Below are 18,706 nucleotides of genomic sequence, written 5' to 3'. Positions count from 1 at the left end.
CTGATGTTCACAATGACTTTGCTTGGCACAGGCACTTTCCCTTCTACTCTTGAGCCCTTTGGCTGAAGGAACAATTGCTGCTTGTGCAGCTGTAGAAAAAGTACCTGTCAGTGACATCAACTCTTAGGCTCTTGGGCATTATGACAGATATGCAGAAAGAGTCAAATTGCTACTGTGGATTTTCAGTTCTTTGGAAGAAATTGAAACAGCTTTCCCTGCCGCCTAGAAAATTAACTGCTTCTAGTTACCCTGGCTCATATATTGTTTTTTGACTCACCAACCAGTCCAATCAAGGGAAGCTTCTAAGAGAAAGGGAATGTGGCATTACTGGTTTCCTTTGAGGCCTTCTTTGCACTAGGCTTTTTTTCCTCTAACATTTCCCATCAGTTTTAGTAACAAGGGTTAAAAAGCCAGCAACTGACAGCACCACATCTACACTTTTCCTACCACCAGTGGAGCTGCACCCATGGGAAATTTTAGGGGGGAAACCTGCTGTAGACAAGTTCCTTGGTGCAGCTCCCAAAGTCTTTTCTTCTTTCTGCTTCCCCAAACTAAGACTTTCCTTGGTTTCCTTTCCAGTCAGGAAAAAAATCAGGCCTAGAATGCCAAGATACAACAACGTTGTATGGACCTTGGGAATTGATTATAGCAAACTGCTATGACACATCCAAGGAGCCACCCATAAGTACTGTGTACCTGGGAAGGGAAATGGGGTCTCCTCTGTAGGAATAACTCCAGTTTGGGAAACATAGTTATGTCTAGGAAAGACTTTGAAAAGTATGCAACAGAGAAAAATGAATAATTTGTAGTGAATAATTTATTCCATGCTTTTTTTCCCTTTTATTGGTTTGTAGTTTGTCTACAAACTGATGGTGATTTTTCTCTCATAAATTATCTGGTGAAAATATCTGGCAAATTTCATGTTCTCTGTGGCTTGTTATTAAAGCTGTATTGTTTAGTTGTGATACATCTCAAAAGGCACGTGGTATTGTTTCTCTTCCCTCAATGGATGAGTGTAACCTTTATAATCAGATAAACGTTCACAGGTAGTAAATTTTAAATTTACTTCCTACAGGTATCCATGCTGGTCAAGATGAATCTTGTGAAAGCTGACAGAATATGGCAAAAAAGAGCTGTGACACAAGCAAATTCATTAAGATTTCAAATGAATATTTATCCAGATCTAGTATTTATTGCAGGAAACCAAGTGCAAGAATGTAGGAATTTCCAGTCTGGATCAAACCAGAAGTCCTTATCCAGTACCCTGTCTCCAACAGTGGCCAATATCAGCTGCTTCAAAGGAAGGTGCAAGGAACCCCACAATTGGCAGTGACAGGAGAACCTGCTCTTAGGGGAGGATCTCCTAACTCTCATTAGTCAGAGATCAGTTTATGTAACTGTCTCTCAGTGGGGAGCCCTCCTTGTGTTTGGAAGAGTGGTATTTCATAATTGATTCAGGACATGAATTGGAAGGAAGTTAGAGTTACCTCTGGAATTAGAGGGGATAACTTTCAGATAGGCTGACGTGGGATGATCTGGTTGGCCGCACACAAAATAGGAAATGGAAAATGACTTCATGCTTTGAAGTAACTGGGCACAGTTTTTGGTTGGGACAGACGTAGAGGATAAGAGTAGTCAGTACTAACCAGAGCAGATCCATTCATGAGAATGCTCCAGTTACATCCCTCTAGAAAGAGCAGCAAAGCGTCCTATGGCACCTTATAGACTAGCAGACGTATTGGAGCATGAGCTTTCATGGGTGAATACCCACTTCATTGGATGCATACACCAAAGCTCATGCTCCAATACGTCTGTTAGTCTATAAGGTGCCACAGGACTCTTTGCTACTTTTACAGATCCAGACTCCTATCCCTCTGATTCTTGCCTCTAGAAAGAGGTATCTTACAGTTCTCTTATTCTGTTGGTAATGTCTGACTAATCACATGCTCTTTCGGCTGTTGTGACTGGGAACGTATGCACTATCATCACCAGAAAGTAGGGTTGCCGATATTGGTTGGACTTATTCCTGGAGGTTTCGTCACATGACATATTATTTCATTAAAGATTAATCTTTAATTCCTGGAAACTCAAGAACAGTTCTGGAGGGTTGGCAACACTACCATAAAGGAGTCGCTTGTGCTTTGTCCGTAGCAGCTCATGTGTGGCTATTTATATTTAAAAATCCCTTCTGTGGGGTTAATTACTTCTATTCTTACAAACTAGCATTTCTACATTGAGGTCTGCACCTAGTCAGATGAGGCTGTGTGACTGATTGTTATATCGGAGAAAGGCCAGCAAAGAGAGGACCAGGGATCTGAGTTGTCTACAATCCTATTATTAGCATATGTCTACCCAGCATCTAGACATCCATGGCTGGCCCATGCCAGTGGACTCTGGCTCGTGGGACTTGAGCTGCAGGGCTGTTCCATTGCTGTTAAGTTGTTCTGGGCTTGGGTGGGAGCCTGGACTCTAGGACCCTGCGAGGTGGAAAGATCACAGAGCTTGGGCTCCAGCTATGCCTGGAACATCTACACAGCAATGGAACAGCCCCTTACCCAAGCCCCAGAAGCCTAAGTGAGCTGGCATGGGCTAGCCTCAGGTTTTTCTTTGCTGTGTAGACAGACCCTAGTGTTTGCTTTCAGTGGTGCCCACAGTGTGCTTGGCACGGTATGGACACAGAAGAGGGCATAGTCCCTGCCTCAAAGAGTTTAGGCTGAGATTTTCCAAGCTGCTTACTGGTAATGGGCATTGAAATGCCAAGTGCCTTTGAAGATCTCAGCCTTACACTCTGAAAAGAGCTGCTGGGGAAGGGAAAGGTCATTGTGGTGATTGGCCACAGCCTAGCAGTCTGTGTACTAATGCTTGGCGTTTGGAAACAGAGGCTCTCCCAGTTTGCCACTGAACACTGGCTCCTTCTCAGGGTGAAAGCGGAGAATGGGACTATACGTTTGCCACTTTTGCCTTGCTGAAGTTTAGAGTTTTTCCAGCCCTTACAATTTGCAGTGCACAATATTCCTCGCTCAGCTAGCTGATCTGGGATTGGATTGTCTGATTGTCTAGGGAAGATGTTGGCAAGTGAAAGAGTTGTGGATTGTTGTCTCTTGCTCTTCTCTTTACCTGCCCCTCTTGTTCTCGACGATGGTTTCCCAGCTGTTCCCTTTTCCCCCAATCACTGGCTTTTTCACTTGCTTTTCCAGTCCTGTGTCTGGACACAACAAACATCATATCACTTTATACACAAAACAGATTAGTTACAGTGCAAGTGCTTATTCCTTTCTGCAGTCCTCCCTGGCCTCGCCAATATTCCCCTGGCTGCTCTCTCTCCGACCCCTTGGACACCCTCCAGCAGTTCCTAAATAATGGATTGTAGCAGACGTTCATCTGTCCTGGCCAAATAAGGGACATTCCAGGCATCTCTAGTATGAAGGGGATTCTGTACTTCATATGCATGTAACATTTCCTAGGAAAGCAGACACCTACCAGCATTCTGCAACCATCAAGAGAGGGATTTTGCCAGACTAAGAACAGAGGGTGGGGGAGGGAGAGGTCTTCAGGTGGTTGGACACTGGCGTTAGGGGAAGATCTGCTTTCTTCGAGGAGGACAGTGGGAGTCAGTGAGCTGGCAAAGAAAACAAGAAAAGGAGGGCTCTTCTTTTGTACCTGTTATAACTCGTTCTTTTGCTTTTCCTTTCCCCCCTCTTGCTCTGCACCACTTCTTTCCTTCCCTGTTTGCCCCCTCCCCTCCATTCTCTTCTTTTTAAAATGTCATTTGTCATTTTAAAATATTTTTAGACTAAAATTTATTTTCATTAGTGGAAAAATGATTGCAGCACCTTCGCACCCCATCTCCCCTGCATCAGTGCTGCTGTCCACCGGTGGCATTCTGCCAAGTCAGCACGGCCCCCGCTGCCTCCGTGCCTGACAGGATCTGCTTGTAGCCAGAACAGGTCAGGACAGTCAGGCCCCTTGCTGTGGGAGTGGTACGGAAAGCTGATCTCTGGTGCGAGGTATTAGACAGCTAAATATGGTGAGTCAAACAGCCCTGTCGCCAAAACTAGGTAGGGAAACAGAACGGATTAACTCACTATTCTTAGGTGTTTATCTGGCCTGTACAGTTTGAACTCCCGACCGTCTTTACTGTCTGTATGAACGCTCCCTCTGGGAGGCAGGGCAGTGCTATCATCCCCATTGTGCAGAGGGGGAACTGAGGCACAGAGAGGACAAGTGTCCAAAGGGAGTCTGGCTGAGCAGGGAACTGAAGCCGGTCTCTGGAGTCCCAGGCTAGCACCCTGACCTCACGTTTCTAAAGCACATTGTAGGTTAAAAGTGTCACTTACAGAGCTGCTCCCCTGCAGCCTGGCTCATGGCTGAGCAGCTGGCGTCAGGTGACGCTGCCGGGATCCAGCCTGGGCCGGGGACTGACATCCCTGCCGAGCCATAACTCCTGGTAGGGCTCTTCGACCTGCATGGTGCTGAATGATTTTATTGTTGCTTCCCCCCTTTAGCTTTAACTTCTCCAAAACCCAACCTGATGGGTCTGCCCAGCACAAGCGTCCCTTCACCCAGCCTTCCCACATCTGGATTACCAAATAAACAGCCCTCTGCCTCGCTGAGCTCCCCAACTCCAGCACAAGCAACCGTGGCACTGGCTCCTCAGCAGCAGCAGCAGCGCAAGGATAAGGAAAGTGAGAAGATTAAAGAGAAGGAGAAGGCGCCTAAAGGGAAAGGGGATTCCCTGCCGGGGCCCAAGAAGGAGAAAGGAGAGGCACCCGCGGCGACCCTTTCCGCCCCCCTACCCACCATGGAGTATGCGGTGGAGCCTGCCCAGCTTCAGGCCCTGCAGGCTGCCTTGAATTCAGACCCAACAGCCTTGCTTACAAGCCAATTCCTTCCCTACTTTGTCCCAGGCTTTTCACCCTATTACGCCCCTCAGATTCCTGGGGCCTTGCAGAGCGGGTACCTGCAGCCCATGTACGGCATGGAAGGCCTGTTCCCTTACAGCCCTGCTCTGTCCCAGGCTCTGCTGGGCCTGTCCCCCAGCTCCTTGCTGCAGCAGTACCAGCAATATCAGCAGAGTCTGCAGGAGGCGTTGCAGCAGCAGCAGAGGCAAGCGCAGCAGCAGCAGCAGCAGAGGCAGGCGCAGCAGCAGCAACAGCCCAAAGGAAGCCAAACCCCAGTCCCCCCGGGGGCTGCTACTCCAGACAAAGACCCTGCCAAAGAATCCCCCAAACAAGAAGAGCAGAAAAATGCACCCTGTGAGGTGTCCCCAATCCTGCCCAAACCCCAAGAAGAGCCCGAAGCAGAAAGCAAAAGTGCGGACTCCCTGTGTGACCCCTTCATTGTTCCAAAGGTGCAGTACAAGCTGGTCTGCCGCAAGTGCCAGGCGGGCTTCAGCGACCAGGAGGCGGCCAGCAACCACCTGAAGTCCCTCTGCTTCTTCGGCCAGTCTGTGGTGAATCTGCAGGAGATGGTGCTTCATGTGCCCACTGGCAGCAGCGGCAAGGGCAGCAGCTCGTACCAGTGTGTGGCGTGCGAGAGCACAGTGTGTGGGGACGAAGCCCTGAGTCAGCATCTCGAGTCAGCCCCTCACAAACACCGAACAATCACAAGAGCAGCAAGAAACGCCAAAGAGCACCCCAGTCTATTACCTCACTCTGCCTGCCTCCCCGATCCTAGCACCGCATCTACCTCGCAGTCTGCCGCTCACTCAAACGACAGCCTCCAAGCCCCTCTGTCCTCCTCTTCCTCTTCAGCTTCCCCCCACACCTCCAGAAAGTCTTGGCCTCAAGTGGTCTCCCGGGCTCCACTTGGGAAGCTGCCTCCTCCTTCTTTCCCTCCTCTCTCCTCATCTTCAACGGTTACCTCAAGTTCATGCAGCACCTCAGGGGTTCAGCCCTCAATGCCAACAGACGACTATTCGGAGGAGTCTGACACGGATCTTAGCCAAAAGTCAGATGGACCGGCTAGCCCGGGGGAGGGGCCTAAAGACCCCAGCTGCCCGAAGGACAGTGGTCTAACTAGTGTAGGAATGGACACCTTCAGATTGTAAGCTTTGAAGATGAACAATACAAAAATGAATTTAAATAAAAAAATGAATAACAAACCAATTTCAAAAATAGACTAACTGCAATTCCAAAGCTTCTAACCAAAAAAAGAAAAAGAAAAAAGAAAAAGCGTGGGTTGTTTTCCCATATAACAGTGCCGGTGGGTTTTACATTTTTTTCTTTCAATTAAAAAACAAAACAAAACAAAAAAAACCTCTTACATTTGTCCTGTTGGTCTCGGAGACAAAAGTCCATACTGCCTCCTTAGTGTCTTTGGAGCATAAGCCCCTTGTATATTGCCCTTTTCCAATAACGCCCCCACATCGATAGCACAGCAGAGGCCGGCATGCACTGTATGGGAAAGCAGCCCACCGTGCTACAGTTTAAATTTCTTGCTATCTTAGCATTCAGATACCAATGGCTTGCTAAAAGAGAAAAGAAATGTAATGTCTTTTTATTCTCAGGTCAATTGCTCACACTTTGTTCTGTTTTCAGAATCATTGTTTATATATATATATATATGTGTGTGTGTGTGTGTGTATGTGTATATATATATATATATATATATATATATAAATGTTTTTGTTTGTTTTTTGGGTTTTTCATTTTGTTTTTTGTTCCAGAAAAGAGTTTTGTTTTGTTGGGTTTGGGGAAGGGTTGTTTTGGGCTAGGGAGGGCGAGGGGAGTTTTTTGTTTTTTAATTTAAAATGGGCAGAAAGTATTCAAGAGAAACAATGTGAATTGCTTTAGCTTTCTGGGGATTTTAAGGGTAGCTTTTCTGATGAAGCCAATTTCAAGGGGAAAAGTTAAGCACTCCCACTTTTCAGAAAAAAACACAGAGTGTTGAGGACTTGGAGCTTAAAAATAAGTTTTAAAACAACTGACTTTCTGTATTTATGATAGATATGACCATTTTTGGTGTTGAGTAGATTGTTGCATTGGAAATGAACTGAAGCAGTATGGTAGATTTAAAAGAAAAAACCCTTTTGTGTACATTTAGCTTTTGTATGGTCCAGCTGACGGCTTCTCATTTGATGTTGTCTTGTTCATTCCTAGCCAGATAGATTGCAATCCATTGACTCGCCTAAGCTTTTCTCCCCTTTGAACCTTTATTCCCCTTTCACTCATCCTGTAATCTTCCACTTATGGTCGCTGCCTTCATTTCTTAGAGGGTGGTTGCATAATTATTTTATAAAAACTAAAGAAAGAAGTTCAAAGGGTTTTGGGGGTCAGTAGGATCCCTTGCAGAATATTTTTTGTTGGGGGTTTGAAACTTTTTAAGACATATACATACGATTTACCTATGTCTGTTACCCTTGTGCACTTATCTCTTATTTTTCATTTTCCTTTTTCTCTTCCTTTTCTCATTTGTAAATGCTTCAAAGATTCTGTTCCTAAACTATAAGCGTTTGTTTGTTTGTGTAATTAGGCTGCAATCTGTTCCTTCTTTTAAAATAACTTTTTGTTACATTTTTTTCTCAAAAAAAAAATTCATGCTTTAAATAAAATCCAAAGACACACCCTTTCACCACTGGTGCAGAATGAGCAAAAAGGTTTCTTTTTACTTGAGAATTTGTTTCTGATTTAAACAAACAAAACTAAGTTTAAATAAAGAAAAGAATAAAAAAGTACCCAGGTTGTTATCTGTGCTGCTTCTGCAAGCAGAGAGGCAATTCTTTATGAAAATTCAACATACCAAAACACAAGTTTTTACTTCAGAGTTTTGTCTTTGTGTTAGGCAGTCTGAGTGGTGAGCGACCGAGAGGTGCAGCCCACAAAGAATCAGATAGCAATGTACAGAAAGCAAAACAAAAACAAAACAAAAATATCCCATATGTGAGGCACTTGTGTTTGTTAATCTCTGTATTCCTGTTTGTGGAAAACACACACACACACACACCCCTTATGGTCTGTACTTTGAAAGAAAAACTTTGTGCTGCTAAAATGTAGATTTTGGAGACAGATGCTTGCTGTTTCACTTCCCTAGCCAAACATCAACAGAAACAATCTCCCTTCCTCCCCACCCCTTGAAAGTGTGAAATCCATTCACCCTGCCATCCTCCTTATATTTCAAAAGGGAACTTCGAAGACTGTGAATGCAGGTTCCATTGTTCACCTTCTGGCTTCTTTCCCCAATGTTGAAGCCACTCATCAACTTTTCAAGAGACTGGAGCATTCCGAGATATGAAACACGAATTTAATTTTTTAGCCAGGACTCTTATTTTTATGAATTTTTGGTTTTAGTTTAATGAAAGACTAGATCTTGAAATGTTGTACATATTTCTAACTAGGCTGATGCACAGTGCAAATTCTTTTTTTAATTGTTTTTTAAGTAGACAATACTAAAGAGAGTACCATCTAATATTCATACGAGTATCCAGTTGTAGCATAAGGTGTCGAAAACAAAAACAAGTACACAAAGCGTTTGCTATTTTAACAAACTGTTTTCGTTTAACAAAGTTCTTGTATTTCTCCCTGTGTTTGAGATGAACATTTTTAAATTCTAAAGTTGTACAGTTTTTTGTTTTCCATTATTTTATCTTGTTTGTAATTCTATGAAATATATATATATATATTTTTTTTTTGCCATTTAACTGTTGTATGTTACTCTGTATCATATAGAAATATTTTGTTTTGTTTTTGGTTCTCTGTGTGATACAAGTTAACAATTTAACACTACCTTTATCTGTCAAATTCTGCTAGGTATCTTTTGAAATCTTTTCTTTTGGTTTTTATTATGTCGTTTGGTCATAGTGCAATTTCTCTCTCCTCCTTCTCCCTCTTCCTTCCCACCCACTAAAAAAGTATTTTAAACTCATTTCCTTATATTTTCTAAATATTTCTAGATACTCTTTCAGTCTGAGATTGCCTCATCCTTTTGAAGTGCCATGCAGCAGTGGGTGCAGGGCCTGCTCACTCTCTCCAGCCCAGGCTGAGATCCTGTGCTCTCACGCGAAGTGAAATTGATGAGCATCAGAAGGGTTAGGTTGCCAAAGTCTGACTCCTGCTGCAGAATTTCCACAGAGGTTGAAGGTGTTCTGTGGACTCCTCAGTTGTAAAACTGCTTCAATCGCAGAGGAAATGAGTGATGGTTTCAACCAAGTCCTTGGAGGATCATTTTCCCCATCAGATCACTATTCTCCCCGACCTCCATGTCTTCTAACACACTGTGGTACAGTTAGCAGTCGCTGCTCAGGAGAGGCCCAGAACTAGAATACCAGGTGTGGTGCCAGTCAGGGTTGAGATGCATACGGGCTGTGTTGCGAAACTTGTATGGTGCCTGTCTGCTCACACCAAGCCAATCTGTAGCCAGCACTGTTAGTCTCTCACTTTCATGAGCGCTAACATTTATGCCAGTAATTCAATATCTGTCTATATTTCTGCCCTTCAGACTGGCCTTTACTTGAGAATTTGCACCTCTCTGCTCCTTGAGAGGCTGTGGGAAGGGGGCCATTTTCAAAGCCTTTTTAAACATTTCCCCATAATATACATTTTTCTGTTTCAAATAGAAAAACCCACAAAGTGGCCTGGTGCTGGACATCAAGCCCAAAGTAGCTGGTACTACTCAGTCAGTTTAGAACAGCACCAACTAGAACCCTAGAGCTGGGGTCTCCTCCCTTCTGCTTTTCCTAGAAAAGGGGGGAGATGGAAAACCCCACAAGGAAAAGATTTTAAACACAGCACAGAGCCGGTTCCTGTTTATTTTAAAATTAAAAGCTTTTTAAAGAGGCGAAGATGGCCAAATTTCACACACAAAGGCGCCCTTTCACCACTGGTGCAGAATGAGCAAAAAGGTTTCTACACCGTAAGTCATGTGTTTAGAGGGCCAACCTGCGCCCGTGCAGCAGGCAAGGCAGGAAGATGCAGACAGCAGAGAAGCATTAACACAAGCCAGCACACTTGATGTTTGTGAAAATATATTTTGTTTTTTAAAATAAATTAACTAAATTAAAACATTTTAAATAGAAGCAGAAATTTGGTTGGTTGGTTTGTTGGCTGAGATACTGCCCACTGTGAAACACAAAGCTTTGACTATTTTTTTGTTTATTTTGGGGGGGCAAGTTTGGGTAGAACAGAAAGCGTAAATGAGGTGAAGAGGTATATGAACAGCCTTTGCAATGTACAAATAATAGAGCAAGTGAAACCAAAAATGATGTTCTTGGTGTTTTTCTATAATGTAGTCTTGTTAGCTTTTTTTGTTACTGTAACAATGCTGATCTCGAACTGTACCAAAATACATGGAGACAAACAGAAATCACATGGAACTTTCAAAAGTTTAAAAAAAAATTGTCACAAAAACTTTGTCATAGTTAAGTTGATTGTAGATGGTAATTGAATATACTCCTTTGAAAATATTTCATTAAGTATGTTTCCTGCTCATTGTGATACATTAAAAAAAAATGAGCAAAAGCTCTTGTCTCCGATGTCCCCAGGTGTGTGAAGGTTTTGTGTGTGTGTGTGCGTGCAAGTGCGCTCGCTGGTAGGACTCTGTGTACACTCTTGTGCATTCATCTGTGTGCATGAAATTAGATGTTCATGGAGATACTTGTAGGCACATGCCCCCTGTGCACTCACAAGAGTGTGTGTGTGTGCGCACGCGCACATGCATAGTCATTTGCCCTTACAAGCATGTGGGTGTTGTGTGCCCATAGGCACTGTTTGCATTAGTATGAGAGTGCATGGGCTGGTGCTTTGAATCAGTTTTTCTCAGCATGGAGTCCAAATGTTTAATTGGAAGTAATGAGCCAAGTAGCACCATTCGTATTACAGCTTTAGGATGTGTTGTGTATGAAACGGGCATTGTACAAGTTGAATTTTACCAAATGACTGTGTAAGAAAGCTGGGCACATTACTGTAATTAATGGATAGAAAGATAACGCTTGATGCCTTACAAGATAATGTCAGCTTCACATCTGTAAATTAGAAATGAGCCAGTCAGCATATGTTTTCTTCTGCTGATTAAACCAGAAGCAAAGGAAGGTAAGAACGGTAAGTAGTTGATTCACTGCGCTTTCCTTTGATAACAGAACCCGTCACTCTTGCTAGAGCAGAGACTGAAATGGGAGCAAAACTTGGTAAACTGCTGAGTGTAAACATGTACATTTCTCTTATCAAAAACTGCCCCTTGCAGTGGGAAAACCTTGAAATTCATTAATAAGGGCCACATTGCAAAAGAGAGCCCAAGGGTCTCCCATTCATCTCTAATTTATAACTACAGGAATAAATAATTTTTAAAAAGTCATTGTAGGTAAGATCTGAAGGCTGTTTAGCATGATAGTGTCCTTGGACGGTCTGCAGACTTCTCTGTAGTAAGCGGCATTCTACCCTTCCCTGGCAGGTGGGAGCTTCTCGCTCCTGAGTATCAGTCAGTGAAGGGAAGCAGGAAACAACAACAGTCTAAGCTTGAGAGAAGACATGTTTTCTTTAATTAATAAGGTTAGAACATTGACTAGCCAGAAAGCTCAGGGAAGAGGGGTACTTCTGGTTTGGGGTGTTTTATTTTACTTCTTCATTTAGACTCCTCAAATATGTGGGATGATTTTTTTTCAAAAGTGCTGAGCACGCAGCAGGTCCCAGTGACCCAATGTGTGTGGAATTGGCTCTTTTAAAAAAGGGCTCACTTATTTTTGAAAATCTTGACCTTGTTGCTGAATGTATGTACAAAGCCACCCAGGAAGTAGCACCTGTATATAATCTTGCAAGATACAGACTGTACTGTTTTGCACCCACAAAAATAAGAATGACAGGGCTTGAATGCATACTACATCCAATCACTCATATCTAGTTTACCACACTCGGGGAATAAAGGGGCATGGCTGCTTTTTATGATGCTGTTAGTTTTCTGGCTCTTGAAGGTTTGTGTTACAACTCAACATTATTTACATGTTTTTTCTAACTTAATTTCCTCTTTAAGGAACATTTGAAAAAAGCAAGATATTTTCTGGGATACAAAGAAGTGCTCATTCGTCTGCCAAGACAGCACACCATTCCAGTAACTGTGGAGGTAGGAATGCTTCAGGGGGGAAAAAAGCTTGCCATGCCACGCACCTGCTCGACAGAAGTCAATTCAGTTAACTGAGGGCATGCATACTTGTTAGTTGTAAATTTGTAAAAACCATAATTCAAGCTATTTTTTTCCATGGGAAAAGTGACATTTTTCGTGTTCCAAAGTGGCAAATGTTCCAGGGCAACAGTAAATTTCAGAAATGCATTTTAATGGTTAACACCAGACAAAGCTTTAGACACCTTTCAGTATAAGTCTGAAGATGGACACTAAATCCCTACTTGTGTTTTAGTATGCTGTAGTTTTCTTCTGAAAAAGGGCAAGAAGCAAAGGGATGCAGAATTGAGTTAGCCAATGCATTGAGAGGCACATCAGCAGACGGGAATGCTACCACCAAGCTGAAAATTGCCATGTTTTAGTTTGCATTGTTAATGTGCCCAATTCCTGTTTTCCATGGAGCAAGCTGCAGCAAAACCCAACTATGTCCTCTTCTGAATATGGCACACAGCTGCTAGAGGACAGTCATGTCATTTTCCTTTTTACGTTCAACTGGACTAGCACCGGGTGTGCACACCAGTGTGAGGCACATGCAATCTGTTGCTTTGATAGTGCAGTGAGCAAAATATGGCAGAACTTTCCCAGTTTGAGTGGAGTCTACTGTGCTGTTTTACTCTCCATATACAGAAAACTCGCTTAACCTTTGCCAGGCTTGTTTCCAGAAGTATCCTCTATGGCAAGTGGGGTTGTGAGAGCCAGCTGTGCCCTGAGGGGTGACTGAACCATTCAAAAATGGGGGAATGGACAAAACCAAAGGCCTTATGGGAACAGTGGGACACACCCCTCCAGAAATCAGGGCTCGTCACTGGTGTTCAGGGCAGGCAGTGGAGTGAAGAAGACTGTAGTGTAGACAGGGCTCAGGTGCTTTAACCCCTGCGGTGTCACTAGCTCTCACCATTTCCTCGCCAGTCAGGATTTCAGCCAGGGTTGAAGCCTGTCTGGCGGGAGCCCCTGTGACTGCTGGCCAGCCCCACTGCTTGAGCTAGAGCAGCCAATCGGGGCTGGGGCAGGGGGCAGGCGGGGCTCTCCTATCCCCTGCTCCACAGGAGCAGGCCTCGTTCTCACAGGAGTTGCTGGGAGAACAGGGTGAGCCCAGCAGCTCAAGGTGGCTCCTCTCCCCCTGCCCTGCCTGTGAGCAGGGGTTCCCCCCCTCCCACCTCCTGCTCCCCACAGCACCCAGCCTGGGATGGGGGCAAGGGAGGGTGCAGAGCCCCTAGAGCTGCAGAATGAATTGCTGGGCAGGGGACAGACACATGGCGGGGGGAGAGCGCCTGTAGCGAGGGCCAAAACACTGCTGGTGCGCCAGAGGTAGGGCTGTGGTGCAGACAAGGATCAGCAGCCTTTACGCTGCCACTGAGTGTGAGCACAGCGGCAGCTTCGCTAGCTTCAAAGGTTCAGAATCAGCCAGGCACCCAGAGGTTGGCACAATATAATCTTCTTACAACCATCTAATTATTTTGCCAACCTTATGGTTTGTGGGGCCTGGCTCATGATTTCTGCACCTAGTGAAGCTGCCACTGTGCTCGATACGGGGAGGATTAGACAACATGGCAGCAAAGGCTCCTGATCCCTGGTGGCACCACAGCCCTGCCTCTGTTGCAGTAGCAGTGGAGCAGCGTCCTTGGTGAATTATGGAGCTTAAGTTTATCAGCAGTACAGCCACAGACGTGATCCTGAAAACTAAATCAGAGAGAGCAGCAGTGCGGGAAGGGAAAAGAATCATTGGAGACCCATCCCTCAGTGATAGGTTGCCAACTCTAATATTTAAAAACTGGACACTCCAGCAGGATTGCTGGAACCTGCCCTGCCCCACCTCTTCCCCCTGAGACCCCATCCCTGCCCTGCCTCTTCCCCTAGGCCCCTCCCTCCACCACTCACGGCTTTTCCCCTCTCTCCACTCCTCTGCCTGGATCAAAGGAGGATCTCACCTGGGGAGCCAGGGCTGGGAGCTACAGCCGTCGGCCGCAGGTAGGAGATGGCCCTGGCTGAGTAGGAGCTGGTGCGCGTGATGACCCAGCACTGCACCATCTCTCCACCCACAGTAACCAGACTTTGGGTGTCCGGTCAGGCCTCTGACCAGACACTGTCAGGTCCCCTTTTCAACTGGACTGTCCAGTCAAAAACCAGACACCTGGCCTCCCTACCCTGAGAAAGCCCTGGTTCCTCTGGGAAAGTTGGCTCCCCTGTCTCCATTTTCTTTTCCCGCCTCTCCCCACTACTCTCTAGGGCTGGTCTGCAGGCTGAGCCTGATAAAGCCCAAGAATTGGCCAATTGGTTCCAACCAGGGCACCAACGCAACTGCCTCTTATCAGCTTGCTCACATCCCTATCTTAGGCTTTCTTCTCCCACTCTACAGTGAGCACAAAATAGAGGAAAGGTGTGAATTTCACGGGGGGGGGGGATTATGGCACACGTTAACTTTTACATGTGTTGTGAAATCACGCTGATTTGACAATAGGTGCAGCCTTAACCAAAATCACCATTTTAGACCAGTGCTGAGTTGCCTGTCAGTGGCTTTGGGTTTAATCAGAGCTGCATGTCCCTGTTTTCAGATGATGTGCAGCTGTTGTAGTGTTTTGAATCAGGTCACTCCCTACAGGACCAAGCCCACAAGTGATTAGCCTGCACAATTCCAGTTTAAAACAGCCATTCTTGAGTGCGCAAATCAGACTCAAATAGGTCAGAAAACTTCTCAGGGCTGCACCAGTTCCCAGCAAGAAGCTTTACAACTGCTTCCCAGTTTAAAGAATGGCAGCAACTGAAGCAGTGCAGGCCTCTGATGTAACTAAAAAGACCTTTCTGCTCTCTCTGATCTGGTAAAAGGAGATCAAGTGCAAATGCAGCAAACTTTCTTTGGCATCACTTACAGGAAAAAGAAATGTATCTGTCACTAGTCCAGGGTTAAAGTGAAAGGTATAATAAAAGTACATGTAAAACTGAAACCCAAGCCAGGCGAGGCTTGGAATTGTGCTACAGAGCAGAAACTCTTCGTGTTTGTTTGCAGCTGTGTCTTTGGACTGGGTGCTGTCTTGCTCCCTTGGGACATCAGCTCTTCTTTGGTACCATATGCACAGAGGCAAAGGAAGCTTTTGCCTCTAGTTGTGTAGTAACCAACTTATAAAATGGATGTAGCCAAAGGCTTTGATCGGCTTTCCTGCTCCACACATCGGCTTGCTTTCTGTCACTAGTTGGGCAGTGGCTTGCTGACATCAAAGGGACATGGCCTCATCTCCTTGTTCTCTGTAACTGGTTTTTCCATGCCCAGGAATTAGCCACAGAAGGAAAGGTTTGTTTACATGCTGCCCTGTAGGGGAGGGATGCAGCAGTGCTTTGGGTGTACTGCTGGTTGCCCTGACACAGGAAGTAGGCCGCCAGCATTAGGGTTGTCCTGGCAAATTGAGACCCAGTAGCAATTGACTCTAATCCCAGGGTACCAGCGGAATAACAGGTTGGTGTCCTGTGCAGGGAAGGGTGGAGGAGTGGAAGGAGAATAGTTATGGGACCTTGAGCGAAGCTCTTTTTACAAGGCCTTTCTCTCCCCCATCCTGTCCTCTCTCAGCAGTTGTCTGTTGTAAGCCTCGAGCACTGTAACATCTAAGGGCTCTTCCTGTCTCTCATGTAACATCTGCTGTCTGTTGTGAGGCCGTCCCACTTTTCTGGGCCACCCATCCATTACTTCTGTGGTAGCCTCCCTGTATCATATATTTGATTCTCAACCACAGTTGTCATCAGTTTTGCTTTCAATTTCTGTTCGAAGCAGAGGCCTGTATTTCTGTTATTGTATGAATTCTGCAGTATAGCGCCACCTTGCAATTTACTGCCAGCCTAAAACAAGGAGGAGGAAAGTCTGAGCCAGGCGCTGGAGGAATTTAGCACAACTCTCAGGACTCAGGCGGATTAGTGACAGCAGCTGCAGGAGTAAGGAGAGTTGGAACAGATGCTGTTAAGTAATATGGAGGGGAAAATACTAAGTAATCCAACAGCTCAAGCAGCATGACGGGGAAAGAGCTAGCCAGACCGCTTGGCCCTTGCACATCTCTAACATTAGTGCCGTTATGGTTCTCTCCTATGTATATACTGACATGGACAGCCTGAAATCTGCTGCCTGGCTCTGTCTTGGAGCTGCTGTAGCCAACGTGTCAGTAATATTCAGCTTGTGAAATGTATCCAAGTATCTGAAGGAGGAGAGGGCATTGTAATTCACACCACAGACCCTACGTTAGCACAGGTGGCAGGCTGCAGGAGCCTCCAATTGCAATAGCAGGTGCGACCACAGGTCCATTTAGCCCAATGTCCGGGCTCTACCTGATGCTTAAAGTGAAAGACCTCAATGTATCTAGCTCATTGGGTGATAGGGGAAAGCACATTTTTATCTCTGTAAATGGAGAGAAGCTTTGCAGGTGATTATCTGAACACACGAAGCAGGTTGATTCCCATCAGCACTGTAACTCTGCCTTAGCCTGAACAGTGACGTGTGTAAATCGCAGTTATCAAAACCCTTTCCGCTCCAGCCACACCATGTGCTTAAATTCACTCCTCTCTGGAGAGCAGATTGTTGGCTTTTTCATGTGAAAGCATCATCACACACAATGTTGTTGTTTTTTAAATCCAGAGTGAGGATTGTTCGCATCTTCATTTACAGCTATGCTAGCTTCCATCTTCAGATGAGAAAAACATTCCAGCTAAGAGAATTACAAATACCTGTCAATCCGTGTCCCCCTCCCTCATATTCTACAGGGTCAGCTAGTGATGGAGAATAAGTTCCTGGCACAAGTGCAAAGAAACTCTGCAGGCAACCCTGGGGAGAGCACTGGAGTAAAGTTTCCAAAAGCGTCACAGTAACATAGGGTCCAGGCTTTCAAAGGGGCTGAGAAGTCTATGTTTTGCAAAGCCAGTAGGCAGCTGTGTGCATGTTGAGAAATCTGGCCCCAGGAACGTCAGTCAGACAAAGCAGTTTTTAGAGCCTGTTTGGAAGAGAGCTGTGGCTCCAGCCAGCTTGCTGCACTGCTGCTGTTCAGAACTGGCTTGAGGAGAGCTGTTGCTTCACATCTGAGCCTGGTTTTCAACCAACTCCAGCTGGAGATTGGGCAGAGTCTTTCTCTCAGAACAGAAATGGCAGCACTGATGCAATTTTCGAAGCCAGATTGTAATGCCTGCCTGAAAAGGGTCCAGTTTTAACCAGTTTCAATTATTTAAGCATTCCTTTGCTAAATGGTATATGTACCTGGCCTGCCAAGAAAGCACAGTCTGATGTTCTAGTAAACCACCACAACCAGCCTCAGTACATGCCTGTGGCTACACTAGTGAAGGATTAACTCCGTCAGTGTGAACCCATTCTCTCCTCTAAGCTTAACAGTGCGCACCTCATGGCCAAAGGCACTAGAGAGTTGTTTTAATTATGCTCTTCTACCGGGGATGCGGTAGAGCTACTGATTTCACTCCAGTGACTTTCTGTTTTGGTATCGTTCAGAACTTGTACATTAGTTCCCATAAGCTGGTGTGATGACCTAATTAACTACACTGCCTGGGCTCTGGCTTCACTCAAGAGACTGCAGCTCAAAAAGGAGAGGGAAGAGGTGTCAGCTGCCACGGCACCAACTATTCTGGTTCCTTGTCATCAGTACCTCACTCCTGTCCATTCAGTCCCTCTTGTGTGCAGCCTCCATGTGGCAGGTGAGCACAAGCCAGGCAGCTGCACGTTGTCTGCTTTTTTCCATTTTGCCAACTAGTAACTCCAGAGGGGGGGAGCCAGCCTGAGGCTCAAATAGGCAAGGCTCTGGGGGCTAGTTCTGCATTAGAGGCATGGTGAACATTTCTGCCCTCTTCTCACTCGCTGCTGCTGGCATCAGAGGAAACACTAACCCACACCCATCAGGAACTGCCGCCCACAGAAGTGTGGTGGTCCATAAGCATTGCTCCGTGAGGGGAGTGAGCCTCCAGCCTCATTCACCACAGAAAAGATGGAAGCACAATGCTGATATTCATTAATTGCCCACCCATAGTCAGCCCATTTGAATAGCCTGGATGCTGCCTGGGCAGTAAAATTCATTTAGATGCAGCTGTGAGCACAATCAGTTTAAAAGCTTTCAGTTGTGGAGTAACTATTCAAATGTTGAGCTGTGCCAGGAGAAAAGGCCATTCCCCCAGCCCATTGTGCTAGGGGCTGGCATCACAACACCTCTCAGTACATGCCTGTGGCTGCACTAGTGAAGGATTAACTCCATCAGTGTGAACCCCTTCTGTCCTCTACGTTTAACAGTGCGCACCTCATGGCCAAAGGCACTAGAGAGTCATTTTAATTCATGCTCTTCTACCAGGGATGTGATGGAACCAGCCATACACACACTGGGCTTACATAGAGTTTCCAACTTTCTACTCACGCTAAACTGAACATCCTTGCCCTGTTCCCTCCTCTGAGGCCCTGCCCCCTGCTCACTAAATCCCCCTCCCTCTGTCGCTTGCTCTCCCCACCCTCCCTCACTTGCAATTTTCACCGGGCTGGCTCAGGGGGTTGGGGTGCAGGAGGGAGGTGAGGGGTGCAGGCTCTGGGACGGGGCCAGGGATGAGGGGTTTGGGGTGCAGGAGGGGGCTCTGGGCTGAG

The 18,706-nt window shown here is 45.7% G+C and overlaps 1 protein-coding gene across 6 annotated transcripts in view; it reads left to right on the top strand.

Moving 5' to 3' along the window:
• The window catches only part of ZFHX3 (zinc finger homeobox 3), a 301,533-nt gene extending 291,108 nt beyond the window's left edge, over positions 1–10,425 (top strand). For 5 of the 6 annotated variants that reach the window (XM_050922217.1, XM_050922213.1, XM_050922210.1 and 2 more), the window contains one exon: positions 4,506–8,593. In XM_050922217.1, the coding sequence (XP_050778174.1) occupies positions 4,506–6,049 (1,544 nt within the window). In that variant the 3' untranslated portion in view covers positions 6,050–8,593. Of the gene's footprint in view, positions 1–4,505; positions 8,594–8,890 lie in introns of those variants that run through there. The other variant, XM_050922216.1, reaches the window with a different exon arrangement.
• The last annotated feature ends 8,281 nt before the right edge of the window (positions 10,426–18,706 follow it).

This window comes from Gopherus flavomarginatus, chromosome 14 (genome assembly GCF_025201925.1).
Source record: "Gopherus flavomarginatus isolate rGopFla2 chromosome 14, rGopFla2.mat.asm, whole genome shotgun sequence".
NCBI lineage: Eukaryota > Metazoa > Chordata > Testudines > Testudinidae > Gopherus > Gopherus flavomarginatus.
Note: the sequence above shows the minus strand (reverse complement) of the source record. Positions and strands in the feature narration are given on the sequence as shown.